The following is a 25,252-nucleotide window of genomic DNA, read 5'->3' as shown; positions in this document are numbered from 1 at the left end:
CCTTAGAGAATTGAAATATACTGCAGTTTGGTCCACATTATATGAGCAAAGATAGTAAATTAAAATCTTCTGTGGTCAAAATTTAAACTTTTAGAGTTTGTCACTTACTTACCCTGAAACACAGTGCCTGCAAATTGAGATTCTGGTTTGGCTATTATCCTAAGTCATGTCGTGACAAGGCTCGTTAAAGGGTCAGCTATGACTTGTAGGATTGCTACCTTCCAATAGGTGGCACTAGAATTCTAGTTCTCTTCTTCTCTGAAGAGACAATTTGCATAATTAGCATATTTCCCAGAGGAGCATTGCGGCTTTAAGTCTCCTCATCTTGGCATGCTTTGCATGTCAATCTCCACAAGGAGAAAAGATACTTTTTGGATATCGGTCAGACGCCTCTCACTCAGCCAAACCAGATCTCCACTTTGCACTGACGAGGGGCAGTACACCGAAACACAGTTTCTGCAAATTGAGATTCTGGTTTGGCTATTATCCTAAGTCATGTGACAAGGCTCGTTAAAGGGTCGACATTGACTTCTAGGATTGAAACCTTACAATAGGTGGCACTAGAGTTTTAGTTCTCTTTCTCTCTGAAACGACAATTTGCATAACTTCTATTTGGTCCAAACACAAAGAATCAAAACATAAATATAGTCCAGATTCCAGAGAAAGACATCCACAGTTTTAGAGACTTTATTTATGTATAAACAATTTAAACACTTTGCCATAAATTATCTTTGCCTGTCTCTAATTTTCATTTAGCAGCAAATTAAAATAATATAAAAACTCAATGAACAGCTCATACATGTATATTACAAAAAAAAAATACCAAAGTTCATAATCATTTTGTGGTGACTGTAAGGTGATTGTCTCAGTTTATTGTTTTGACCAAACAAACACATTTCTAGTTTTAGTCTGAAACAGTGATTTTGCCATCTGGCCTTCTTATATGAACAGGGTGATCAGGAGTGGTGCCCATTTGCGATAGTGTGACAATGCCCACATCTCTACTGAAACTGATACCAACAAACTACTGATTCTAAACAAACTACACCCTGTAACTGTGTTATACTGTATTGTCCACAATGGATTTCTCAAATACAAACAAGAGGATGAATTTAACTGTAGTGAAAGCCATTTGACTCACACATCACACTCTACCCACTTAATGAATAAATTAAGTAAGAGCATTTTGGGATAAGAGTGCAAGTAAAGTTTGTGTTTTCTTGTCAGAGTCTATCCAGTGCTCTTAGCTTTAGAGTTGTTTGTACAAATCTCTCCATAGTCATTTTTTTCCAATGCAATAAGCATTCTTCAGAAATTAAAATATTGGAATACTTATCAAAGAAGCAGTCTTAGTAGTTTTCAGCAAAAGATCTTGGAAAGGTGGCCACATGGAATTTTGTGTTTCTGTAGTTTCCCCACATGTCAAAGAAGTGAGGTAAACAGAGGCCTTGATTATTATTTTTTGTAACAGAGACCCAGAAGAAGTGGGTAATATCACAGGGGTACTTTATGTTTATTTGTGTTTTATTTGAAATCAGGTTTTAAGTCCACTTCGATTTGTGGTTGTCAGTAGCATTCAGCTCAAAAAATGTGAGCTTTCATGCTACTTACCTGTCTCAAAACAATTCAGCCTAGTGCCCCATTTAGGTCTTCATCTCCTTAGGAGAGGAGATAACAGTTTCGTTACTACTGATTCATCCAGAGACGAATGACAGCAGATTAATTTGTTACCTCTTTCCCATTTCATTCTGTCTCAAGAACTGGATGTTACTGCTGCTGTCTGCTAGTTCTAGGTACTGCTCCACTGGGAGGACATAGTAACCTTCATATCCTTGAACTCTTCCTGTGCTTAGAAGCTGTTGTTTTTCACCCTCAGTCCATAAGCGACTGCCTTCTTTCCCATCTCGGGCCTTTTGCTGCTCTTTTGCCCAAGCTGCACTCAATGCTCGTTGACGTGCTTGGTCAAGAACTCGTGCTCTCTCTTCATCAAAGGTGTCCACAGTCAGCCCATAGCGAATGTTTAAAATGAGAGAGGAATGCTGAAACTCTATGTTTGTAAACCTGCGAGTCCTTCCATTTATCAGCAAAGTTGGCTGAGAGACTGTGACATTAACTCCACTATCTAGTGTTTTGCGACCCGTAGTCAAACCCAAGGTGACTAGATCGCTGTCGGATGAGCCGATTTTTACAAAATAATGGGTGTCCTTTCCCTCTATGTTGTAGTACATTTTTTCCAAGTAGTGAGCTCCGTTAAGCACAAGAGCAATTTTCCTGTTGTCTTCACTGGCAATGCTGGACATTCCCGTTGTCACTTTTCCTTCTTTGATTGCAAACATTATTCCTTTTCCAATTATAGGAACTGTAGTTGCAAACCAGTTTCCCAGTTTTTCCCTTATGCTTGCATGCAGTCGCTTCACTATGGTTTGACCCTCCAATGCCATAAATGCTTGATTATGTCTTTCAGAGGTCTGTTGAACACCCGTAATTAGCTGTAAGACAGAAAAATGAATTAGTTTTAGATAGTTAAAAAGTAATGCAGTGAACCATGGTAACTAGACTGTACAGATTTCTGTAGGTCATGCAATACTGGTTTAATTACATTTTGCCCTTAATTTACTAGAAAAGTAAATCACGTGAAATTAGAAAAGTTATTCAGCTATTTGAGAAATCTAAAGTCTTATATTATGAAGGAAATGGTTCACAAATAAACTTAAACATTGGAGATTTATATAATACTCCACTGTGAGATTAATACACTGCTCAAAAAAATAAAGGGAACACGAAAATACCACATCCTAGATATATCACTGAATAAAAAATTTGGAAATCTTTATTCATTACATAATGGAATGTGTTGCGAACAATAAAATATAAAAATGATCAATGTAAATCAAAATTAAAATCCTATGGAGGTCAGGATTTGGAATGATACTCAAAATCAAAGTGGAAAATCAAATTACAAGCTGGTCCAACTTCAGTGGAAATGCCTCAAGACAAGAAAATGTTCTGGTGTGTGTGTGACCTCCACGTGCCTGTATGACCTCCCTAGAATGCCTGGGCATGCTCCTGATGAGGCGGCAGATGGTCTGAGGGATCTCCTCCCAGACCTGGACTAAAGCATCCACCAAATCCTGGACAGACTGTGGTGCAATGTGACGTAGGTGGATGGTGTGAGACATGATGTCCCAGATGTGTTCAATCGGATTCAGGTCTAGGGAACGGGCGGACCAGTCCATAGCTTCTATGACTTCATCTTGCAGGAACTGCTGACACACTCCAGCCACATGAGGTCTGGCATTGTCCTGCATTAGGAGGAACCCAGGGCTAACCGCACCAGCATATGGTCTCACAAGGATCTCATCACGGTACCTAATGGCAGTCAGGCTATCTCTGGCGAACACATGGAGGGCTGTGCGGCCCTCCAAAGAAATGCCACCCCACACCATTACTGACCCACTGCCAAACTGGTCATGCTGAAGGATGTTACAGGCAGCAGATCGCTCTCCACGGCATCTCCAGACTCTGTCACGTCTGTCACATGTGCTCAGTGTGAACCTGCTTTCATCTGTGAAGAGCACAGGGGGCTAGTGGCGAATTTGCCAATACTGGTGTACAGTGGAAAATGCCAAGCTACCTGCACGGTGTTGGGCTGTGAGCACAACCCCCATCTGTGGATGTTGCGCACTCAGACCATTTTCATAGATTCGGTTTCTAACCGTTTGTGCAGACACATACCCATTTGTGGCCTGCTGGATGTCATTTTGCAGGGCTCTGGCAGTGCTCCTCCTGTTTCTACTTGCACAAAGGCTGAGGTAGTGGTCCTGCTGCTGGGTTGTTGCCCTCCTACAACCCCCTCCACATGTCCTGGTGTACTCGCCTGTCTCCTGGTAGCACCTCTATCCCCTGAACTCTATACTGACAGACACAGCAAACCTTCTTGTCATAGCTCACATTGATGTGCCATCCTTGATGAACTGCACTACCTGAGCTACTTGTGTGGGTTGTAGAGTCCGTCTCATGCTACCATAAGTGTGAAAGACAACCAACATTCAGAAGTGACCAAAACATCAGCCAGAAAACATTGGTACTGAGATGTGGTCTGTGGTCCCCACCTGCAGAACCACTCCTTTATTGAGTGTGTCTTGATAATTGCCAATAATTTCCATCTATTGTCTATTCAATTTGAACAACAGCATGTTAAATTGATTGTCAAACAGTGTTGCTTCCTATGTGGAGAGTTTGATTTCACAGATGTTTGATTTACTTTAAGTCATATTCTGTTGTTTAACCCCTTCCCGACCCATGACGCCACGTAGGCGTCATGAAAACCCGTGCCAATCCGACCCATGACGCCTATGTGGCGTCATGGAATGATCGCGTCCCTGCAGATCGGGTGAAAGGGTTAACTCCTATTTTACCCGATCTGCAGGGAGAGGGGGAGTGGTGCTTCAGCCCAGGGGGGGTGGCTTCACCCCCCCGTGGCTACGATCGCTCTGATTGGCTGTTGAAAGTGAAACTGCCAATCAGAGCGATTTGTAATATTTCACCTAAAAAACTGGTGAAATATTACAATCCAGCCATGGCCGATGCTGCAATATCATCGGCCATGGCTGGAAACACTAATGTGACCCCCCCCCCACCCCACCGATCGCCCCCCCACCGCTCCGTTATAGGGTCCGGTCCCCTCCGTCCGCCTGCCGGCTCCCCCGTCCTGCTGTCCGCTCCCCCGTCCTCCTGCCCGCTCCCCCCCTGCTCCTATGTCACCCCCCCGTGCTCCGACGCCCCCCTCGTGCCCCGATCTCCCCCCCCCTTATACTTACCGAGGCTCCCGGTCCCCGTCCCCCTCCATCATGGGCGCCGCCATCTTCCAAAATGGCGGGCGCATGCTCAGTGCGCCCGCCGGCCGGCAGATTCTTAGAGGTACATTTTGATCGCTGTGGTAGGTTCTATCACAGCGATCAAAATAAAAAAATAATAAATAAACCCCCCCCCTTTATCACCCCCATAGGTAGGGACAATAATAAAATAAAGAAAATATTTTTTTTTCTTTTTCCACTAGGGTTAGGGTTAGAACTAGGGTTAGAACTAGGGGTAGGGTTAGGGGTAGGGTTAGGGTTACGGGTAGGGTTAGGGTTAGGGGTAGGGTTATGGCATGTGCACACAGAGCGGATCGGCCGCGGATCCGCAGCGGATCGGCAGCGGATCGGCCGCGGATCCGCAGCGGATCCGCAGCGGATCAGCCGCGGATCGGCCGCGGATCGGCAGCGGATCCGCAGCGGATCGGCCGCGGATCGGCAGCGGATCGGCAGCGGATCCGCAGCGGATCGGCAGCGGATCCGCAGCGGATCCGCAGCGGATCCGCAGCGGATCCGCAGCGGATCCGCAGCGGATCGGCAGCGGATCCGCAGAGGATCGGCCGCGGATCCGCAGCGGATCGGCCGCGGATCCGCAGCGGATCGGCAGCGGATCCGCAGCGGATCGGCAGCGGATCCGCAGCGGATTGGCCGCGGATCCGCAGCGGATTGGCAGCGGATCCGCAGCGGATTGGCCGCGGATCCGCAGCGGATTGGCAGCGGATCCGCAGCGGATTGGCCGCGGATCCGCAGCGGATTGGCCGCGGATCCGCAGCGGATTGGCCGCGGATCCGCAGCGGATCCGCAGCGGATTGGCCGCTGCGAATTCGAAGCAGTTTTCCATCAGGTTTACAGTACCATGTACACCTAAGGAAAACCAAATCCGCTGTGCCCATGGTGCGGAAAATTCCGTGCAGAAACGCTGCGTTGTATTTTCCGCAGCATGTCAATTCTTTGTGCGGATTCCGCAGCGTTTTACACCTGTTCCTCAATAGGAATCCGCAGGTGAAATCTGCACAAAAAAACACTGGAAATCTGCTGTAAATCCGCAGGTAAAACGCAGTGCCTTTTACCTGCAGATTTTTCAAAAATCGTGCGGAAAAATCTCACACGAATCCGCAACGTGGGCACATAGCCTTAGGGTTAGGGTTGGAATTAGAGTTAGGGTTGGAATTAGGGCTAGGGTTTGAAATAGGGTTAAGATTAGGCTTGTGGTTAGGGTTACGGATAGGGTTAGGGGTGTGTTGGGGTTACAGTTGTGGTTAGGGTTGGGATTAGGGTTACGGTTGGGATTAGGGTTAGGATTAGGGTTGGAATTAGGGTTACGGGTGTGTTGCGGTTAGGGTTGTGGTTAGGGGTGTGTTGGGGTTAAGGTTGTGATTAGGGTTATGGCTACAGTTGGGATTAGGATTAGGGGTGTGTTGGGGTTAGTGTTGAAGTTAGAATTGAGGGGTTTCCACTGTTTAGGCACATCAGGGGTCTCCAAACGCAACATGGCGCCACGATTGATTCCAGCCAATCTTGCGTTCAAAAAGTCAAATGGTGCTCCCGCCCTTCCAAGCCCCGACGTGCGCCCAAACAGTGGTTTACCCCCACATTTGGGGTACCAGCGTACTCAGGACAAACTGGGCAACAACTGTTGGGGTCTAATTTCTCCTGTTACCCTTGCAAAAATAAAAAATTACTTGCTAAAACATAATTTTTGAGGAAAGAACAATTATTTTTTATTTTCACGGCTCTGCGTTATAAACTTCTGTGAAGCACTTGGGGGTTGAAAGTGCTCACCACACATCTAGATCAGTTCCTTCGGGGGTCTAGTTTCCAAAATGGGGTCACTTGTGGGGTGTTTCTACTGTTTAGGCACATCAGGGGCTCTGCAAATGCAATGTGACGCCCGCAGACCATTCCATCAAAGTCTGCATTTCAAATGTCACTACTTCCCTTCCGAGCCCTGATGTGTGTCCAAACAGTGGTTTACCCCCACATATGGGGTATCAGCGTACTCACAACAAACTGGGCAACAAATATTGGGGTCCAAATTCTCCTGTTACCCTTGTGAAAATAAAAAATTGCTTGCTAAAACATCTTTTTTGAGGAAAGAAAAATGATTTTTTATTTTCACGGCTCTGCGTTGTAAACTTCTGTGAAGCACTTGGGGGATGAACGTGCTCACCACACATCTAGGTAAGTTCCTTGGGGGGTCTAGTTTCCAAAATGGGGTCACTTGTGGGGGGTTTCTACTGTTTAGGCATATCAGGGGCTCTGCAAACGTAACATGATGCCCGCAGACCATTCCATCAAAGTCTGCATTCCAAAACGTCACTACTTCCCTTCCGAGCCCCGGCATGTGCCCAAACAGTGGTTTACCCCCACATATGGGGTATCAGCGTACTCAGGAGAAACTGGACAACAACTTTTGGGGTCCAATTTCTCCTGTTACTCTTGCAAAAATAAAAAATTGTGGGCTAAAAAAATATTTTTGAGGAAAGGAAACACATTTATTATTTTCACGGCTCTGCGTTATAAACTTCTGTGAAGCACTTGGGGGTTCAAAGTGCTCACTACACATCTAGATAAGTTCCCTTGGGGGTCTAGTTTCCAAAATGGAGTCAATTGTGGGGAGTTCCTACTGTTTAGGCACATCAGGGGCTCTGCAAACGCAACCTGACGCCCGCAGAGCATTCCATCAAAGTCTGCATTTCAAAACATCACTACTTCCCTTCCAAACCCCGACGTGTGCCAAAACAGTGGTTTACCCCCACATATGGGGTATCAGCGTACTCAGGAGAAACTGGACAACAACTTTTGGGGTCCAATTTCTCCTGTTACCCTTGGGAAAATAAAAAAATTGTGGGCTAAAAAATCATTTTTGAGAAAAGAAAAATTATTTTTTATTTTCATGGCTCTGCGTTATAAACTTCTGTGAAGCACTTGGGGGTTCAAAGTGCTCAACACACATCTAGATTAGTTCCTTGGGAGGTCTAGTTTCCAAAATGGGGTCACTTGTGCGGGAGCTCCAATGTTTAGGCACACAGGGGCTCTCCAAACGCGACATGGTGTCCGCTAATGATTGGAGCTAATTTTCCATTCAAAAAGCCAAATGGCGTGCCTTCCCTTCCGAGCCCTGCCGTGCGCCCAAACAGTGGTTTACCCCCACATATGGGGTATCATCGTACTCAGAACAAACTGGACAACAACATTTGGGGTCCAATTTCTCCTATTACCCTTGGGAAAATAAAAAATTCTGGGCTAAAAATCATTTTTGAGGAAAGAAAAATTATTTTTTTATTTTCACGGCTCTGCGTTATAAACTTCTGTGAAGCACCTGGGGGTTATAAGTGCTCACTATGCATCTAGATAAGTTTCTTGGGGGGTCTAGTTTCCAAAATGGGGTCACTTGTAGGGGAGCTCCAATGTTTAGGCACACAGGGGCTCTCCAAACGCGACATGGTGTCCGCTAACGATTGGAGCTAATTTTCCATTCAAAAAGTCAAATGGCACGCCTCCCCTTCCGAGCCTTGCCGTGCACCCAAACAGTGGTTTACCCCCACATATGAGGTATCGGCATACTCAGGAGAAATTGCCCAACACATTTTAGGATCCATTTTATCCTGTTGCCCATGTGAAAATGAAAGAATTGAGGCTAAAAGAAATTTTGTGTGAAAAAAAAATACTTTTTCATTTTTGCGGATCAATTTGTGAAGCACCTGGGGGTTTAAAGTGCTCACTATGCCTCTGGATGAGTTCCTTGGGGGGTCTAGTTTCCAAAATGGGGTCACTTGTGGAGGAGCTCCAATGTTTAGGCACACAGGGGATTTCCAAACGCGACATGGTGTCCGCTAACGATGGAGATAATTTTCCATTCAAAAAGTCAAATGGCGCTCCTTTCCTTCCGAGCCTTACCATGTGCCCAAACAGTGGTTTACCCCCACATGTGAGGTATTGGTGTACTCAGGAGAAATTGCCCAACAAAATTTAGGATCCATTTTATCCTGTTGCCCATGTGAAAATTAAAAAATTGAGGCTAAAATAATTTTTTTGTGAAAAAAAAGTACTTTTTCATTTTTACTGATCAATTTGTGAAGCACCTGGGGGTGTAAAGTGCTCACTATGCTTCTAGATAAGTTCCTTGGGGGGTCTAGTTTCCAAAATGGGGTCACTTGTGGGGGAGCTCCAATGTTTAGGCACACGGGGGCTCTCCAAACGCGACATGGTGTCCGCTAAAGATTGGAGCCAATTTTTCATTCAAAAAGTCAAATGGCGCTCCTTCCCTTCCGAGCCCTGCCGTGCGCCCAAACAGTGGTTTACCCCCACATATGAGGTATCAGCGTACTCAGGACAAATTGGACAACAACGTCCCTGGTCCAGTTTCTCCTTTTACCCTTGGGAAAATAAAAAAATTGTTGCTAAAAGATCATTTTTGTGACTAAAAAGTTAAATGTTCATTTTTTACTTCCATGTTGCTTCTGCTGCTGTGAAACACCTGAAGGGTTAATAAACTTCTTGAATGTGGTTTTGAGCACCTTGAGGGGTGCAGTTTTTAGAATGGTGTCACTTTTGGGTATTTTCAGCCATATAGAACCCTCAAAATGACTTCAAATGTGAGGTGGTCCCTAAAAAAAATGGTTTTGTAAATTTTGTTGTAAAAATGAGAAATCACTGGTCAAATTTTAACCCTTATAACTTCCTAGCAAAAAAAAAAAATTGTTTCCAAAATTGTGCTGATGTAAAGTAGACATGTGGGAAACGTTATTTATTAACTATTTTGTGTCACATAACTCTCTGGTTTAACAGAATAAAAATTCAAAATGTGAAAATTGCGAAATTTTCAAATTTTTTGCCAAATTTCCGTTTTTTTCACAAATAAACTCAAAAATTATCGACCTAAATTTACCACTAACATGAAGCCCAATATGTTACGAAAAAACAATCTCAGAATCGCTAGGATCCGTTGAAGCGTTCCTGAGTTATTACCTCATAAAGGGACACTGGTCAGAATTGCAAAAAACGGCAAGGTCATTAAGGCCAAAATAGGCTGGGTCATGAAGGGGTTAAGTGTTCCCTTTATTTTTTTGAGCAGTGTAAAAGAGCAAGAAATGTGAAGTATTAAACATGAGCAATAACATGCTCATTCCATTGCTCTTCAAAAGTGAGGGGAATTAAAGGAACACTGAACACAGAAAATGCTCAAGAAGTAATAAGTATTCCATCAATCTCTCAGTCAATCTCCTTTTGTTTTTAGATTCTATGTGGTCTTATATTAAATCTATATTATATATTTAAAATTGAGAAACATATGAAAAAATCTTCTGTGTGTGTCGGCAGCTCATTCCTGTCCATCCTCACTGTCTTGCATGTTGCTATAAGACAACTGGAAGCAGCAAAGCTTCCCCACTGTGCCCTGACTCATATGATACAAAAGAGAAATAAGCACCACCCCCTTGGTAAAAGGGAAGTGGCTTAAGTCAGCCATCAGCTGAAGAAGGAACAGATTAGCAGGAGACTAATCCCTATATTCAATGCAGGATATTTGCAAGACTGACAGCATCAGGATCATGCCAAAAATGTGAAGACTATCAAACAGTAAGGGCAGCTATATTTCTTGTTAAATGTAAATATTAATTTCTAGGTTTAACCCCTTCATGACATATGACGTACATATACCTATATGCCATATATCGTGCGTCCCCCTTTTGATGTGGGCTCTGAAGCTGAACCCGCATATTTTCAGGCACATGCCAGCTGATGGAATTGTGATACATCCGCAGCTATTAACATGTTAACTGTCACTGCCAGTCTCTGACAGCGCCATTTAACATGATTGCTCTGGAAGTGTGTCACAAATGGTGTCCCAGTCACATAATTGCTGGACCCCCGATCTATCAAAATTTAAAAAGAATTAATCTGATTGGTAAATGGCATAATGAGGAAAAACACGCCAGAATTAAGTTTTTTTGGTCGGCGCAACATAGCAATAAAATGCAATAACGGGTGATCAAAACATTGTATCTACCCCAAAATGGTATCAATGAAAGAGTCAGCTCGGCATGAAATATACAATAAGCTCTCACCCAGCCCCAGATCCTGAAAAATTGAGACACTGTGGGTCTCGTAAATGGCAAAATAATTTTTCTTTTAACTAATTTAGAATTTTTTAAAATTTGAAATTTAGAACACTTAAGTAAAAAAGAACCTATACATGTTTGGTATCTATGAACTCATAATGACCTGGAGAATCATAGTGGCAGGTAAGTTTTAGCATTTAGTGACCATGGTAAAAAAACAAAACTATTGTGGCACTATTTTTGCAATTGCACTGCACTTTGAATTTTTTTCCCGTTTTTCAGTACATTATATGGTAAAATCAATGGTGTCGTTCAAAAGTACAACTTGTCCTACAAAAAAAGCCCTCACAGAAGCCCTTGGCAGAAAAAAAACACTTATGTGTCTGGGAAGAAGGGGAGAGAAAAATGAAAGTGAACAAATGGCCCAGGGATAAAGGAGTTACCATAATCTCTCTTTAGGACTTTTCATGTTTTCAGCAGTTTGAAGCAGCTTTGACTAAATGGGCACCCACCAAATACATCTAAATTGCTCACCCATCAAATGCATCTAAAGTTCTTGTGTTTCTTATGCCAGGAATATTAATCCAGCCGCAGACTGGAGTAGCACACCACTGAGAAGATACACCACATTAATTAGGTGGAGTGTGCCTTTCAATGAATTCAGCACATCCTTTCGCAAAATGCCCCCTCATTAAGGCCGGTTTCACATTTGCGGTTGTGTCCGCAGTGTTTCTTCCGCAAATATCCGCATGCGTTGTGTGTTCCTATATTTAACATTAGGGACGCATGCGTCTGCGATCGGTTACTTTTTGCCGCGTTTGACGACGCATGTGTTGTTTCTTCATCTGCGGTTTGGCGCAGTAAACGCTACATGTAGTAATTTTAGAGGCATCAATTTGCCGCCTAGAAATGTACGCGGTCGATTGTGGAAGGAATGCGCCAAAAAAACGCATTGCTGTCTATGTGAACGCATGCGTTCACAAGCACATGCGTTTGCTTGCGTTTGTGAACGCATGCGTTGTATCCCAGGAAAACATGTCTAGACACTGATTAGCCACCCCCCACATGCAAAGGTGATAAAGGGAGGGAGTGGACATTTTCAGGTCACTACTCAGCAGAGAACCAGACGAGACGCAGGCTACAACCTTGGAGGAAAACAAGACTCTGAACAATGTGAGTATATCCTAGCCAATGCCTTTATTTTCTATTTTCTGTCTCTACATGTCCTAATTTCTGCCATTTCTTTCTTTCTGCATGCATCAGAATGTCATCTTTTGATGATGATCAAATGCCTGGGCCTGCACAAGCGGAAAATGTCAGCAAAGTGAGTATTCACCTCCTCAGATTGGTAAGTATTCACTGTCACATCAACACATATGACAATTTTTTTGTTTCTTTTAGAGCACTTCTTCCACTGCGGCAGAGGCTGAGCAAGAGCAGCGGGTGGCACGGCGGCAGCATGTACGTATACGTGGCTGACTGTTTATTGTATCCTCACTTTACAATTCTTGAATCTCCATTTCTTTACTTTTCTCTTTCTTTACATTTTTCTTCTGCACTCCTTTTTTTTTTACTTTCAATATTCATGCCATTTCTCTGCTTCTGTTTTCTTTCTTCCTTATGTTAATGTCTCCAACATTAATGTCCTTTTTTTTTTTAGGTTCCAGAACGGGATGAGGACCTCAGACAATGACCACCTCATCTCCCTGGTCCATGAGCGAGTCCCGTTGTGGGACACCCAGATTCCGCAGCACTCGGACAACGTGATGATCCGGCGGCTATGGAATGAGGTGGCCAGGCTATGCAGCAGAGTCGGTATTTTCAGCAGACAATGGGGGCATTTCCACCTGTGCCCACACTGTCACACTTTACCTCAATGCCAACCTCTGCTGCATACCACTGTACGGCCATCTCCATTCCAAGCACTGCAGGACACGACTATAGCACCACCACCATGCTGAGTGCTGTTGGACAGCCCGCCGCCACCACCATGACAACTGCTGCTCCTGCTTGGACCTCCTCCACTGCCACTACCATGCGGCAGCCGCAGGACCCTGGCATGGCCTTCCGCAGGACCACTACCATGCAGCAGCTGCCGGACCCTGGCCTGACCTTCCCCGCCACAACAACAATGCCGCTGCCAGACCCTGGCCTGGCGTTCCCCACCACCACAACAAATACTGCAGCCAGACCCTGGCCTGGCGTTCCCCGCCACCACAACAATGCCGCTGCCGGACCCTGGCCTGGCATCCCCCGCCACCACAACAATGCCTCTGCCGGACCCTGGCCTGGCGTTCCCCGCCACCACAACAATGCCACTGCCGGATCCTGGCCTGGTGTTCCCCGCCACCACAACAATGCCGCTGCCGGACCCTGGCCTGGCATTCCCCGCCACCACAACAATGCCGCTGCAATGGCACATGGACCATGACAGGTTGGCCACCACGGCCAGGCCGATACCATTGAGCCCAACGAGGCTCCCCGGACCACAGCGCCGATCCCAGAAAGGGAAAGGCAAAAAAAAAACTAAAGAAGATAGCTATCCCTCCCCCCTCACCCCCCAATGTGTCTGTAATGTCTGGTTTGTCTCACCCTTCCAGTGTGTCTCTGCCCTCTCATGTGTCTAGCCCAATCCCCGAACTTCCAGACCCCAGTAATTTTATTGCACCTTCTCCAGCCACCCCTGCGTCGTCCACAGTTAGCCAGCCCTCACAGCTCCACACCCCCCATTTCTGTCAATCAACCCCAAGCAGGCGCAGTTAATTTTTTGTTTTGTTTTGTTAAAATAAATAATCATGTTTTTTGCCCCCAATAAGGTTTGGTTATTTGTGTATTTCGCCGCCGGCAACACACACCGTGCGCCAAATAAAAAAAATGTGCCGCACACTTTATTTTTTGCCACTTCCTAGCTCTAGTAGTTAGTAAGTACAACACTGCAGCTTTGTGTGTTTGGTATAGAGATATGAGGTGGCCCCAAAAAATAATACTTGTATTTTCTCCATAATCTCTTCTTTCTGTTTACTCTGTTTACTGAAGAGAAAATGGTGGTAATACACAGCAGAATACACAGCTGAACTATACTCAACAGGTCATGACTCATGTGTTCAAAAAATCATTAATTATGACACCTGACCTGGTGAGTAGAGAAATGCCTTGTATTACCTCCATTTTATCTTCTGTGTACATAAAATCTATTTCACACAAAGTGAAGGGACGATGGAGGTCATACAAGGCATATCTATACTCATCAGGACATGTGTCAGAAATAGTGAATTCATGAGGCATTTATTTGTGCATCATGAATTCATTATTTCTGACACCTGACTTGATGAGTATAGATCTGTTTTGTAGGCTGCCGTCACACTGTCAGTATTTGCTCAGTATTTTACATCACTATTGGTAAGCCAAAACCAGGAGTGGAACAATGTGAGGAAAAGTATAATAGAAACATATGCACCACTTCTGCATTTATCACCCACTCCTGGTTTTGGCTTACAAATACTGATGTTAAGTACTGAACAAATACTGCTAATGTGACGGCACCAAACAGCCATCGTCTCGTCAAATAGATACTGGTGAACCGAGTCAGGACGCAATGACGTCAACAACCAAAGCCCAAAAAACCAAAGTGGTTTGTATAGGAAATACATAGGAGACATGGTCAAGATAATAAAACACGTATTTTATTAACAACAAACATTAGTAACATTTAAAAAATAACTGGTACAGACCCAAAGCCAACAGGACATTTTACACAATATTGTCCTGCCATTCCACACGTCCAATCTCAGAATCAAAAAAGGCAGCAAATTGGTCCCGCATGTGGCCAACTTCAACAGTTGACCGCAGCGGGTGATGCTGGTAATCAGGCAAAGGGTTTGCAACTTGTTCATCAAGTTCAATGGTGGGTCGCTCCTTAGCCAGAATGTAATTGTGGAGAACAACACAGGCTTTTACCACCTCATCTACTGTCTCCATTTTTCTATTCGCCACGACAGCACCCACTGAGAGAGGGGATCCGCCCCTAGGAACAGGAAACCTACAGAGAGATAAAAGGGGCGGCCCCCCCTCGCTCCTCAGTTGGTTTCCTGTTCCTAGAAGGAAGCCCACAGAGAAGATCTCTGTAGACACTGAACAGCGGTGTCTGGAAAAAAAAAAAAAAAAAACTCGCCTGGACGCCGCCTGTACGTCTCTGCTGAGCGGCAGGGGCTCCAGAGCGAGTGGAAGCAGAGTCGAGGATTCCTGCTGGTTCCCTCCTCGTCTGCAGCGGCCAAATAGTGGGGCCTGCAAAGTCCAACGATCTCCCTGCTGGGACATCGTTGTGGAAGGACGACCATGGCGGTATGGTTACCTGGTCAATCCCGGTCTGGAAGGTGTGGACGGAACAGCGGTGGCTCCCCCCGGTCCCTCAGGTACGATGTGTGGGGTTGTAATGCCGGAAAAATGCGGCAGACGCCGGCGCATGCGCAGTGCGTCCGGAATCCCGGATGTAGAATGGCCGACCCCAGGAGGTCGGCATTGCATTTCCGGGGTAACCGCCATCTTGGATTCCTCCTGGCGGTGTTCGCAGGTGTCCTGAGGCAGGTAATGAAAAAAAAAAAAAAAAAATGGGTTGCAGCTGCTGGGGGGCTGGATTGATAGGCGCACTATAAAGGTCCGATAGGAAGGGAAAAACAGTGCGCATTATGTCGTCCCACGAGGAAGTCAGTGAGCACCCTGTAGAAGAGCCACAAAAGCAAAGTGGTAATGCTGCAAAAAAGAATAGTGGACACTCCAGGAAGAGTGATTCCACTGAAAAATCAGGAAGGAGATCATCCCGTTCCACATCCCAGACCGGACGATCCACCCAACAATCGGCAAAAAGCAAGGAGAAGACCAAGCACAAGCAGTGTGCTATATGTATTGAGCCCCTGCCTGACTCTTATTCAAAAACGTTATGTCAGGCATGCATAGATAATACCCTGCGGCAGGAGGAGTCCGTTAAAATGGACGAAATACGGGGGAGGAACTCCAATCGTTGAGTGGTGGTCCCTCAGGCAGTGTTGAGAAAAGAAGTAGGAGAAAATCCTCACCTAATGCTGACACGTCGGCGGAAAGTGGGGAAATTGATTCAGACGTCTCCCACTTGTCTGGTTCCTCAGATGAAGAGGAATATGTCTGTTTCCCGACTGAGGGAGTAAATAGTCTAGTTAAATCAGTGAGGAAAACGATGGGGGTGTCGGAGGTTAAAGAACCCCAAACGGCCCAGGAGGTTATGTTCGCAGGTCTATCTCAGCGAAAGGGCCACGTATTCCCAGTAAACCAGACTATAAAAGACCTCATTAAAAAAGAGTGGAGCAAGGGGCAGAAGGGGTTTACACCAGTATCCTGTAAGAGACGTTACCCCTTTGAGGACGAAGATTTAAACACCTGGACTAAAGTTCCAAAGGTCGATGCGGCTGTCGCATCCACTTCCCGCCGTTCTTCCCTACCAGTGGAAGATTCAGGCTCCTTATCTGATCCCATGGATAGGAAATCGGATGCACTATTGAAAAAATCATGGGAGGCCTGTGTCACTGCATTTAGGCCGGCAATATCCACCACATGTACCAGTAGATCTATGCTGGTTTGGTTAGACCAGCTGGACCAGAATATCAAGAGTGGTATATCTAGAGAGAAATTGAGGGCAGCCATCCCCTTAATTAAGAGCGCTGCGGCATTTATATCCGATGCCTCCGTGGATTCTCTCCGCCTGGCGGCCAGGACAGCCAGCCTCGCAAATACTGCCCGCCGAGCCTTATGGTTAAAGAACTGGAAGGGGGATGCCCAGTCCAGAGCCAAGTTGTGTGCCATACCCTGTCAGGGTGAGTACCTCTTTGGAACTATTCTGGATGAGATACTCACTAAGGCGGGTGAGCGTAAAAAAGGTTTTCCTAATCCCTTTGTTCCTGCTTACAGAAGGGCATTTAGGAGGCCAGCATTTGGCAGAAAGGGAAGCTTTAAAGAGCAATGGAGGAACAAAGACTTCAGGCAGAAAGGCAATTTATTTAACAAACGTCCCTTCAAACCGGCCGAAAAATCCCGGGAACCCTATTCCACCAGTGGGCGGTAGACTACTGGGATTTATCAATCAGTGGAGAGAAATAACTGTTAACCCATGGGCCATAAAATTAATATCCTCAGGCCTCACCCTAGACTTCATCCGAAAACCTCCGGATTCCTTTCGGCTCACCTCCCTAAACTCCAAACTACAACAAGAAGCATTGGAAGTAGAAGTTAAGTCCCTTCTTGCAAAACGGGTCTTAATAGAGGTTCCATCATCTCAATCGGGGCAGGGGTTCTACTCCCCCTTGTTTCTGATTACAAAACCCGACGGATCCTATAGAACTATTTTCAATTTAAGAAAACTAAATATGTTCATAAAACCCACAACATTTAAGATGGAATCCATTCGATCAGCCATTAAAAATTTGTTCCCTAACTGTTACATGGTAGTACTTGATCTCAAAGATGCCTATTATCATCTTCCTATACACCAGTCGCACCAGCAGTTTCTTCGGGTAGCAGTAGTTATAGACGGTCAAGTTCGTCATTTTCAATATAGAGCAATGCCCTTTGGTCTGTCTATGGCTCCTAGAGTGTTTACTAAGTTACTTTTGGAAGTAATGTCCTTCCTACGATTAAAAGACACATTGGTCATCCCATATCTGGACGACCTACTAATTGTGGGGAAAAATTTCTTACAGTGTGAGCAAAGGTTGGAGGAGGTGGTATCCTCTTTACAAAGGCTGGGTTGGATTATTAACTGGGAAAAATCCAGACTCCAACCCGTCACTTGTCAGAAATTTTTAGGTCTCCTCTTGGATTCAGTAGACCAAAAATGTTGGTTGCCTGATGATAAAAAGCATTCGATCATTAGTAAGGTAGATTTAGCTATCAAAAATCGTTATATGTCACTGAGAAATGCCATGTCATTGTTAGGTTCACTATCATCATGTATCCCTGCGGTTAAATGGGCTCAATTCCATACCAGGCAGCTGCAAAAATTGGTATTACAGGAGGACACAAAAAATAGGGTACATTTAGATCGAACAATTTTCTTAACGACAGAGGTAGTACACTCCCTTACATGGTGGTTAGATTGGGGAAATCTATCAGAGGGGGTACCATGGGTCATTACCCCTTCTTCCATAGTGACAGCAGATGCTAGTCCGGAGGGCTGGGGAGCACATTTTGATGATCAGGTAGTTCAGGGCCTTTGGTCCAGGTCAGAATTAGCTAATTCCTCTAATGTAAAAGAATTAAGGGCTATATATTATTCCCTACTCCACTTTCTTCCCCAGCTACGAGGCTCTCACACAAGGGTCCTCTCAGACAACACCTCGGCAGTAGCCTATTTAAATCATCAAGGAGGTACACGGTCAGAAAATCTTATGAAAGTCTCTTCGGACATCATGATGTTAGCCGAAAGTCATCTGTTGTCCTTGTCAGCGGTGCACATCAGAGGTATAGACAACTTTCGTGCCGATTTCCTCAGTCGCCATACCCTTCATCAAGGGGAATGGATGCTCAGCAGAGAGGTTTTCCGGCTGATAACAGACCGATGGGGCGTGCCACAAATAGACCTATTCGCAACAAGGTCCAACCGTCAGGTCAAAACATTTGCTTCCCTTTGCAGACTGGACAACCCCGACATATTCGATGCCCTTCAGGTGCCATGGACATTCGACCTGGCCTACGCATTCCCTCCATGGAATCTATTACCTATAGTAATAAGAAAAATAAGGGAGGAGGGGGCAAGAGTTCTGTTGGTAGCCCCATTCTGGCCCAAAAGGCCATGGTTCTCCTGGCTCAGGGCGATGTCGACTACAGACCCTTGGATCCTGCCTCAGACCAAGGACCTGTTGTCTCAGGGACCGTTTTTCCATCCTCGGGTAAAAGGCATGAATCTGACGGTATGGAATTTGAGAGGCACTTACTAACTCTAAGGGGTTTTTCCAGTGGGCTTATAGATACTCTTATGAAGAGTAGAAAGCCTTCCACTACCCAAATCTATGTCAGAGTTTGGAAAAAATTCCTTCAATTTCATACTGCACAACTTTCCGCTGAAGTTCCTATATTTGCAATATTGGAGTTCTTACAAAAAGGACTTGAATTGGGACTGTCTGTAAATACTCTAAGAGTCCAGGTTTCAGCTCTAGGAGCCCTCTTTAGTTATGATGTGGCGGGAGATAGATGGGTTTCTCGTTTTATATCAGCATGTGAACGATCAAAACCTATTCATATACCACAGGTGCCTCAGTGGGATCTATCTCTGGTCCTAGATGCCTTGACACAAAGCCCGTTTGAGCCGCTACATGAGGCCTCATTAAAGAACATCTCGCTAAAAACAATACTGTTAGTAGCGTTAGTATCCGCTAGAAGAGTGAGTGATCTCCATGCCTTGTCTATTGACCCTCCTTATCTATCCGTGACATCTGATAGAATAATTTTAAAGACGGACCCTTGTTATCTCCCTAAGGTAGCCACTAGTTTTCACAGATCCCAGGAGATCTTGTTACCTACCTTCTATGAAGACCACTCGACTCCAGAAGAAGCCAGGCTTCATACCCTAGATGTTAAGAGAACTATTCTAGCCTACTTAGAAAGGACTAGGGACTGGAGGAAGAGTAGGGCTCTCTTTGTCTCTTTCCAGGGGAAAACCAAGGGTTCCAGAGTTACAAAGAACACGCTATCACGCTGGATTAGAGATGCCATAATCCTGGCGTATAAAGCTGGAGGAAGAGATCCTCCAATGCATGTGGGAGCACACTCCACAAGAGCCGTGTCGACCTCCTGGGCAGAGAGGGCGAATGTGCCGATAGACCTTATATGTAAGGCTGCAACCTGGTCTTCACCAAACACCTTCTATAGACACTATAGATTAGATCTATCTGCTGCTTCTGACCTAACCTTTGGGGTTTCGGTTCTTGATTCAGTTAACCCACCCACTATATAGTCTCTGAAAATCTCTCAGTGGGTGCTGTCGTGGCGAATAGAAAATATCGGATTACTCACCGGTAATGCTCTTTTATAGAGCCCACGACAGCACCCATTCGATTCCCTCCCTTTTCTTTATTTAGTTGCACGTGGTGTCTTAATAGGGAGATGTATATGATAGAGTAATATGATATGAAGTTGTAAATATGTATATATGCCTAAACCTGGTAAACTAAAAAACCTGGCGGCGGTTCCTCCTTTTTCTCTGTAAAACAACTGAGGAGCGAGGGGGGGCCGCCCCTTTTATCTCTCTGTAGGTTTCCTGTTCCTAGGGGCGGATCCCCTCTCTCAGTGGGTGCTGTCGTGGGCTCTATAAAAGAGCATTACCGGTGAGTAATCCGATATTTTAGATTTATGGCTGTTGCAAGATTCCGCCATTTTGAGACCATAATCCCAAAGGCACACTCTACTGTTCTGCGGGCCCTGGTTAGTCTGTAGTTATAGATCCGTTTTGTGCGGTTCAAGTCCCAACTTGAATATGGCTTCAGTAGATTTTCACTCATCTGAAAGGCCTCATCCCCAACCATAACAAATGGCATCGGTGGGCCTTGAGTGTTGGAGAGAGGTCGTGGCTGTGGAAAATTAAAATTTTTGCCATAAACACGTCAGCCCATATTCGAGTTTTTGAAAGTCTGGGAATCGTTGCCACGGCCAAAAGCACCAATGTCCACGGCGATGAAGCGACAGTCCACATCAGCTATTGCCATGAGAACTACTGAAAAATATTTTTTATAGTTGAAGAACTCTGATCCCGTTCTGGCTGGTTTGATAATCCAGATGTGCTTTCCATCCACTGCACCCAAACAGTTGGGGAAATCACACACAGTAAAGAATTTATCAGCAATTCCCATCCACATGTCCTCGGTGGGTATGGGTATAAATTCTTCACGGAGAACGTTCCACAAAGCCCGGCAGGTGTCCAAAACTATTCCGGACAGGGTGAAAATTCCAAGCCGGTAATGGAAGTGGAGGGATGACAAGCTCTCTCCGGTTGCCAGAAATCTGTAATAAAATAAAGAAAAAATAAATTACAATCAATTCTATTTATGGTGTTATTCTGCTAAAGACATAAAGGAAAATACAAAGAATACATGTCAGACCAACAATAATTATGACTGGCATTTGTTTAGAATTATTACGTACCCTAAGGTAACCAGGAGACTTTCCTCTGCTGGAATCGCTCTGCGGATCTGGTTGTCCTGTCTCCGGATGACTCCTTGAACACGAGCAAGCAACTCCAAAAAAGAGTCTTGCAACATCCTGGTATATTCCGGGAATTTGTCCAGGTTGGCATTAAGCTCGCCATACAGTGTGTGATATGCTCCACGGCTCTCCCACAGTTCTATAATGGGGTGTTGCCAAAAACGCCTACGCCGTGTCCTTCTCCGTCTTTCATGGTTTCGGTGTTGCTCCCAAGCAAACGCACACGCAAGAAAAAGCTTGATGCTTAGATCCAGGTTAAAGTAAAAGCTATCCATGCGAAGATCCATCATGACACAGGATACAGTAGCACACTGGTAAGATTTCAGCAGTTCTAGGGTCTATATATAGATATCCCATAATACACGCCCTCTGTAGTCCCATTGGCGGTGTCTGGTTATCTAGATTTTTCTCCTGTAAAATTTTCCACCATGCGCACAAAAACCGCAAACGCGTGAAAAAATGCATGAAAAGCATGGAAACGCAGCGTTTTTAAACCGCATGCGTTCCCACATGCGCCTAAAAACCGCTGCGTTTGTATGAGCTTCTATGCGTTTTTTTTCTGTACTTGCGTTTGCGAATTAAACGCTGCGGATTCTAACGCAAATGTGAAACTAGCCTATGTGCACATGTAGGAAATGTGGTGCAGAATTTTCTATACTAAATCTGCATCTCCTGGCAGAAAACGCAGGTGCAGATTTGATGCAGTTTCTGTGCAGTTTCTATGCAGTTTCTATGCAGTTTCTGTGCAGTTTTTGTGCAGATTTTACCAGTGCAGATTTTTATCATGGAGGGGTGCAGAAACGCTGCAGAACTGCACAAAAGAAGCGACATGCACTTCTTTGAAATCTGCAGCGTTTCTGCGCAGATTTTTCTGCACCATGTGCACAGTTTTTTTTTTCCACATTGATTTACATTGTAAAAATCTGCTGCAGTTCTGCACCAATTCTGCACTAAATCTGCATCGTGTGCACATACCCTAATAAGACTGCAGTGTATACAGCAAGTCTTAGTTAGTTTTCCGTAGTTAACACACTTGTGAACACAAAATGTCTCCTCTCAGTGCTAAACTGCGGATCATGTGGTCTAACCATGTGACCTTATGGCCATATATGGAAAGCAGCACTACTTTCGTGATTCTTAACAACCCCCTGATAGCAGAACTTAGCGAGTCCATCACTCTGTGCAGAAATGAACCTCTTCTATGTACTGAATTCTATGGTACATTACCTGCAAAGGGAAACATTGTACAAATATAATGAGGTAGGTGATAGCTTTGCTGCATCCTAAAGGCACATACACAACAACTTTGAGGCTTTGAGGCATTACAAGTGCATTATGTTTTTTTATATCTACAAATAAATCTTTTTACCTGATTCCTGCGTGACTTTATGAGGTTTATTTGCATAGCTACAGTTATTTGCACAGTGTCTATAAGCTATGATAGTTTTTGCGCAGCAACATGTTTATTCAGCACACATAAAACAAGTCTAGAGCGATCACGGCCGAGTGTTTCTGCTGACATTGCTCACACAGTGTTTCAAAGTGAACATGATGCTTTCAGAGTGCTCCAAAAATGTTTTAAACTTTTGAATCACTGATAGTAAGGCCTGAATGAGGACTGTTCATTGGAATGCCAGTCTGAACTGTTGTTTATGACAGTCATAAAAAATTTGCATTCATGATTTTCAGTTGTTTGCAGAGGATATCATAGGAACTTAGAGTTTCAAAATATGGAAAAATGAAGGCTTAAGGGTATGTGCACCCGCTGAGGATTTTGCTGCGGATGCGCAGCGGATTGGCCGCTGCAGATTTGCAGCAGTTTTCCATGCGTTTACAGTACCATGTAAACCTATGGAAAGCAAAATCCACAGTGCACATGCTGTGGAAAAAAACGTGCTGAAACGTAGCATTGTTTATTCCACAGCATGTCAATTCTTTGTGTAAAACCGCAGATGGAAGTCGCACAAAAACCGCATAAAATCCACAGTAATTCCGCAGTAAATCCACAGGAAAAAAGCAGAGCTTTTTACCTGCGGATTTCTAAAAACAGGTGCGGAAAAATCCGTAGAGGTTCCATCTACGTGTGCACATACTCTAAGGGCGACCTTATTACAACGTACAAATATATGAGGGGACAGTACAGAGATCTTTCTAATGACCTTTATTACACCTAGGCCTGCGATGGTGACAATGGGGCATCCTCTATGTCTCTAGAGCAAAGTAGTTTTAATTATAGTCACAGAAGGCAGTACTTTGTTGTAAGAGCAGCAAGAGTATGTAAATCTGCTGCATGATTTTGTAATAATTGATTCACTACAAGAGTTCAAGAAAGGCCCGGATGTTTTCTCCATGCTGTGCTTTCCACAAATAACTGGTGAGATCCCGCACTAAAATGCTGACTGAATAAGTGTAGGTATTTTTCACTAGTGCTATATATACTTTGCAGCCAGTGCTGTATGTACTTTAGTGGCTATTGAAGTGACCGTGAGATACAAATGGACTATGCTTGTGAACTGGAGCATATTTTATCAACAAAATTCATTTTGTGATTTTAGAAATAATCATTTGCTTTTCTCCTGCATTATTTTAACTGTGTAGTTTGGAGTGCTTTCTGGTTATTGCTATGGGGATGTGATTTTTTTATTTTATTTGCACATCATGAATACACAAAACTTAAAAGAATAAAGGGAACATTTAAACAACACAATGTAATTAAAAAGTGAATCAAATTTCTGTGAAATCAACCTGTCCAGTTATGAAACAACACCGATTGTGAATCAATATCTCCTGCTGTTGTGCAAATAGAACAGGCAACATGTAGAAATGATAAGCAATTAGCAAGACAGCCCCTATAAAGGAGTGGTTCTGCAGGTGGTGACCACACACAATTAGCTGTTCTCATCCTTTTTGGCTGTTGTTTTGGTCACTTTTGCATTTTGCCATTGCTCTCATCCCTAAAGGGGATAGTACAGTAGCATGAGGCGGTGTTTACAACACACAGAAGTTGGAAAGAAGGGTAGCTGTGCCTGTCAGCAGTGTCTAGAGCATGGAGCAGATACAAGGAGACAGGCCAATACACCAGAAGATGTGGAGGGGGCTGTAGGAGGGTGACAACCCAGCAGCAGGACCGCTACCTCCTCCTTTATGCAAGGAGGAACAGGAGGAGCAATACTAGTACCCTGCAAAATGACCTCCAGCAGGCCACTAACATCCATGTCTCTGCTCAAACTGTCAGAAACAGACTCTATGAGGTTGGTATTAGGGCCCAACATCCACAAGTGGGTGTTGTCCTTACAGCCCAACACCGTGTAGAGTGATTGGCATTTGCCAAAGAACACCAAGATTGGCAGATTAGACATTGGCACCCTGTGCTCTTCATAGATGTGATCAGTTTCACTCTGAGCACATGTAACAGACGTGACAGAGTCTGGAGACACACCGTGGAAAACATTCTGCTGCCTACAACATCCATCAGTATGACCATTTTGGCAATGAGTCAGTAATGGTGTGGGGAGGCATTTCTTTGGAAGGCCACAAAGCTCTCCTTGAGATATCCAGAGATACCCTGATTGCCATTAGGTACCAGGATGAGATCCTGAGACTCATTGTGAGACCATGTGCGGGAGCACTGGGCCCTGGGTTTCTTATAATGCATGACAATGCCAGACCTCATGTGGCTGAAGTGTTTCATCAGTTTCTCAACAACGAAGGCATTGATGTTATGGACTGGCATGCCTGTTTCACAGACTTCAATCCAATTGAGCACATCTGATACATTATGTCTTGTTCCATCCACCTGTGCCACGCTGCACCACAGACTGTCCAGGAGTCGCCTGATGCTTTAATCCAGGTCTGGGAGGAGATCCATCAGGAGAACATCAGCTGCCTCATCAGGACTATGCCCAGACATTGTAGGGAGGTCACACAGGTACATGAGGGCCACACACTCTACTGAGCATTAGGGTTGAGTGAAACGGATCGGACAAATTCAAAAGTCGCCGACTTTCGGCAAAGTCGGGTTTCATGAAACCCGAGCCGATCCTAGTGTGGGATCAGCCATGAGGTCGCTGATCTGCGCGCAAAAGTCGCGTTTCATATGACGCTTTCAGCTCC

At 44.7% G+C, this 25,252-nt stretch overlaps 1 protein-coding gene across 7 annotated transcripts in view; it reads right to left on the bottom strand.

Moving 5' to 3' along the window:
• Positions 1-671: 671 nt before the first annotated feature.
• The window catches only part of LOC143776520 (teneurin-2-like), a 3,926,626-nt gene continuing 3,902,045 nt past the window's right edge, over positions 672-25,252 (bottom strand). For all 7 annotated transcript variants that reach the window (XM_077265978.1, XM_077265979.1, XM_077265980.1 and 4 more), the window contains one exon: positions 672-2,489. In XM_077265978.1, coding sequence (XP_077122093.1) covers positions 1,728-2,489 — 762 coding nt within the window. In that variant the 3' untranslated portion in view covers positions 672-1,727. The remainder of the gene's footprint in view (positions 2,490-25,252) is intronic.

The sequence above is a fragment of the Ranitomeya variabilis genome, chromosome 5 (genome assembly GCF_051348905.1).
Source record: "Ranitomeya variabilis isolate aRanVar5 chromosome 5, aRanVar5.hap1, whole genome shotgun sequence".
NCBI lineage: Eukaryota > Metazoa > Chordata > Amphibia > Anura > Dendrobatidae > Ranitomeya > Ranitomeya variabilis.
This window is presented reverse-complemented; position numbering and strand designations above follow the sequence as displayed.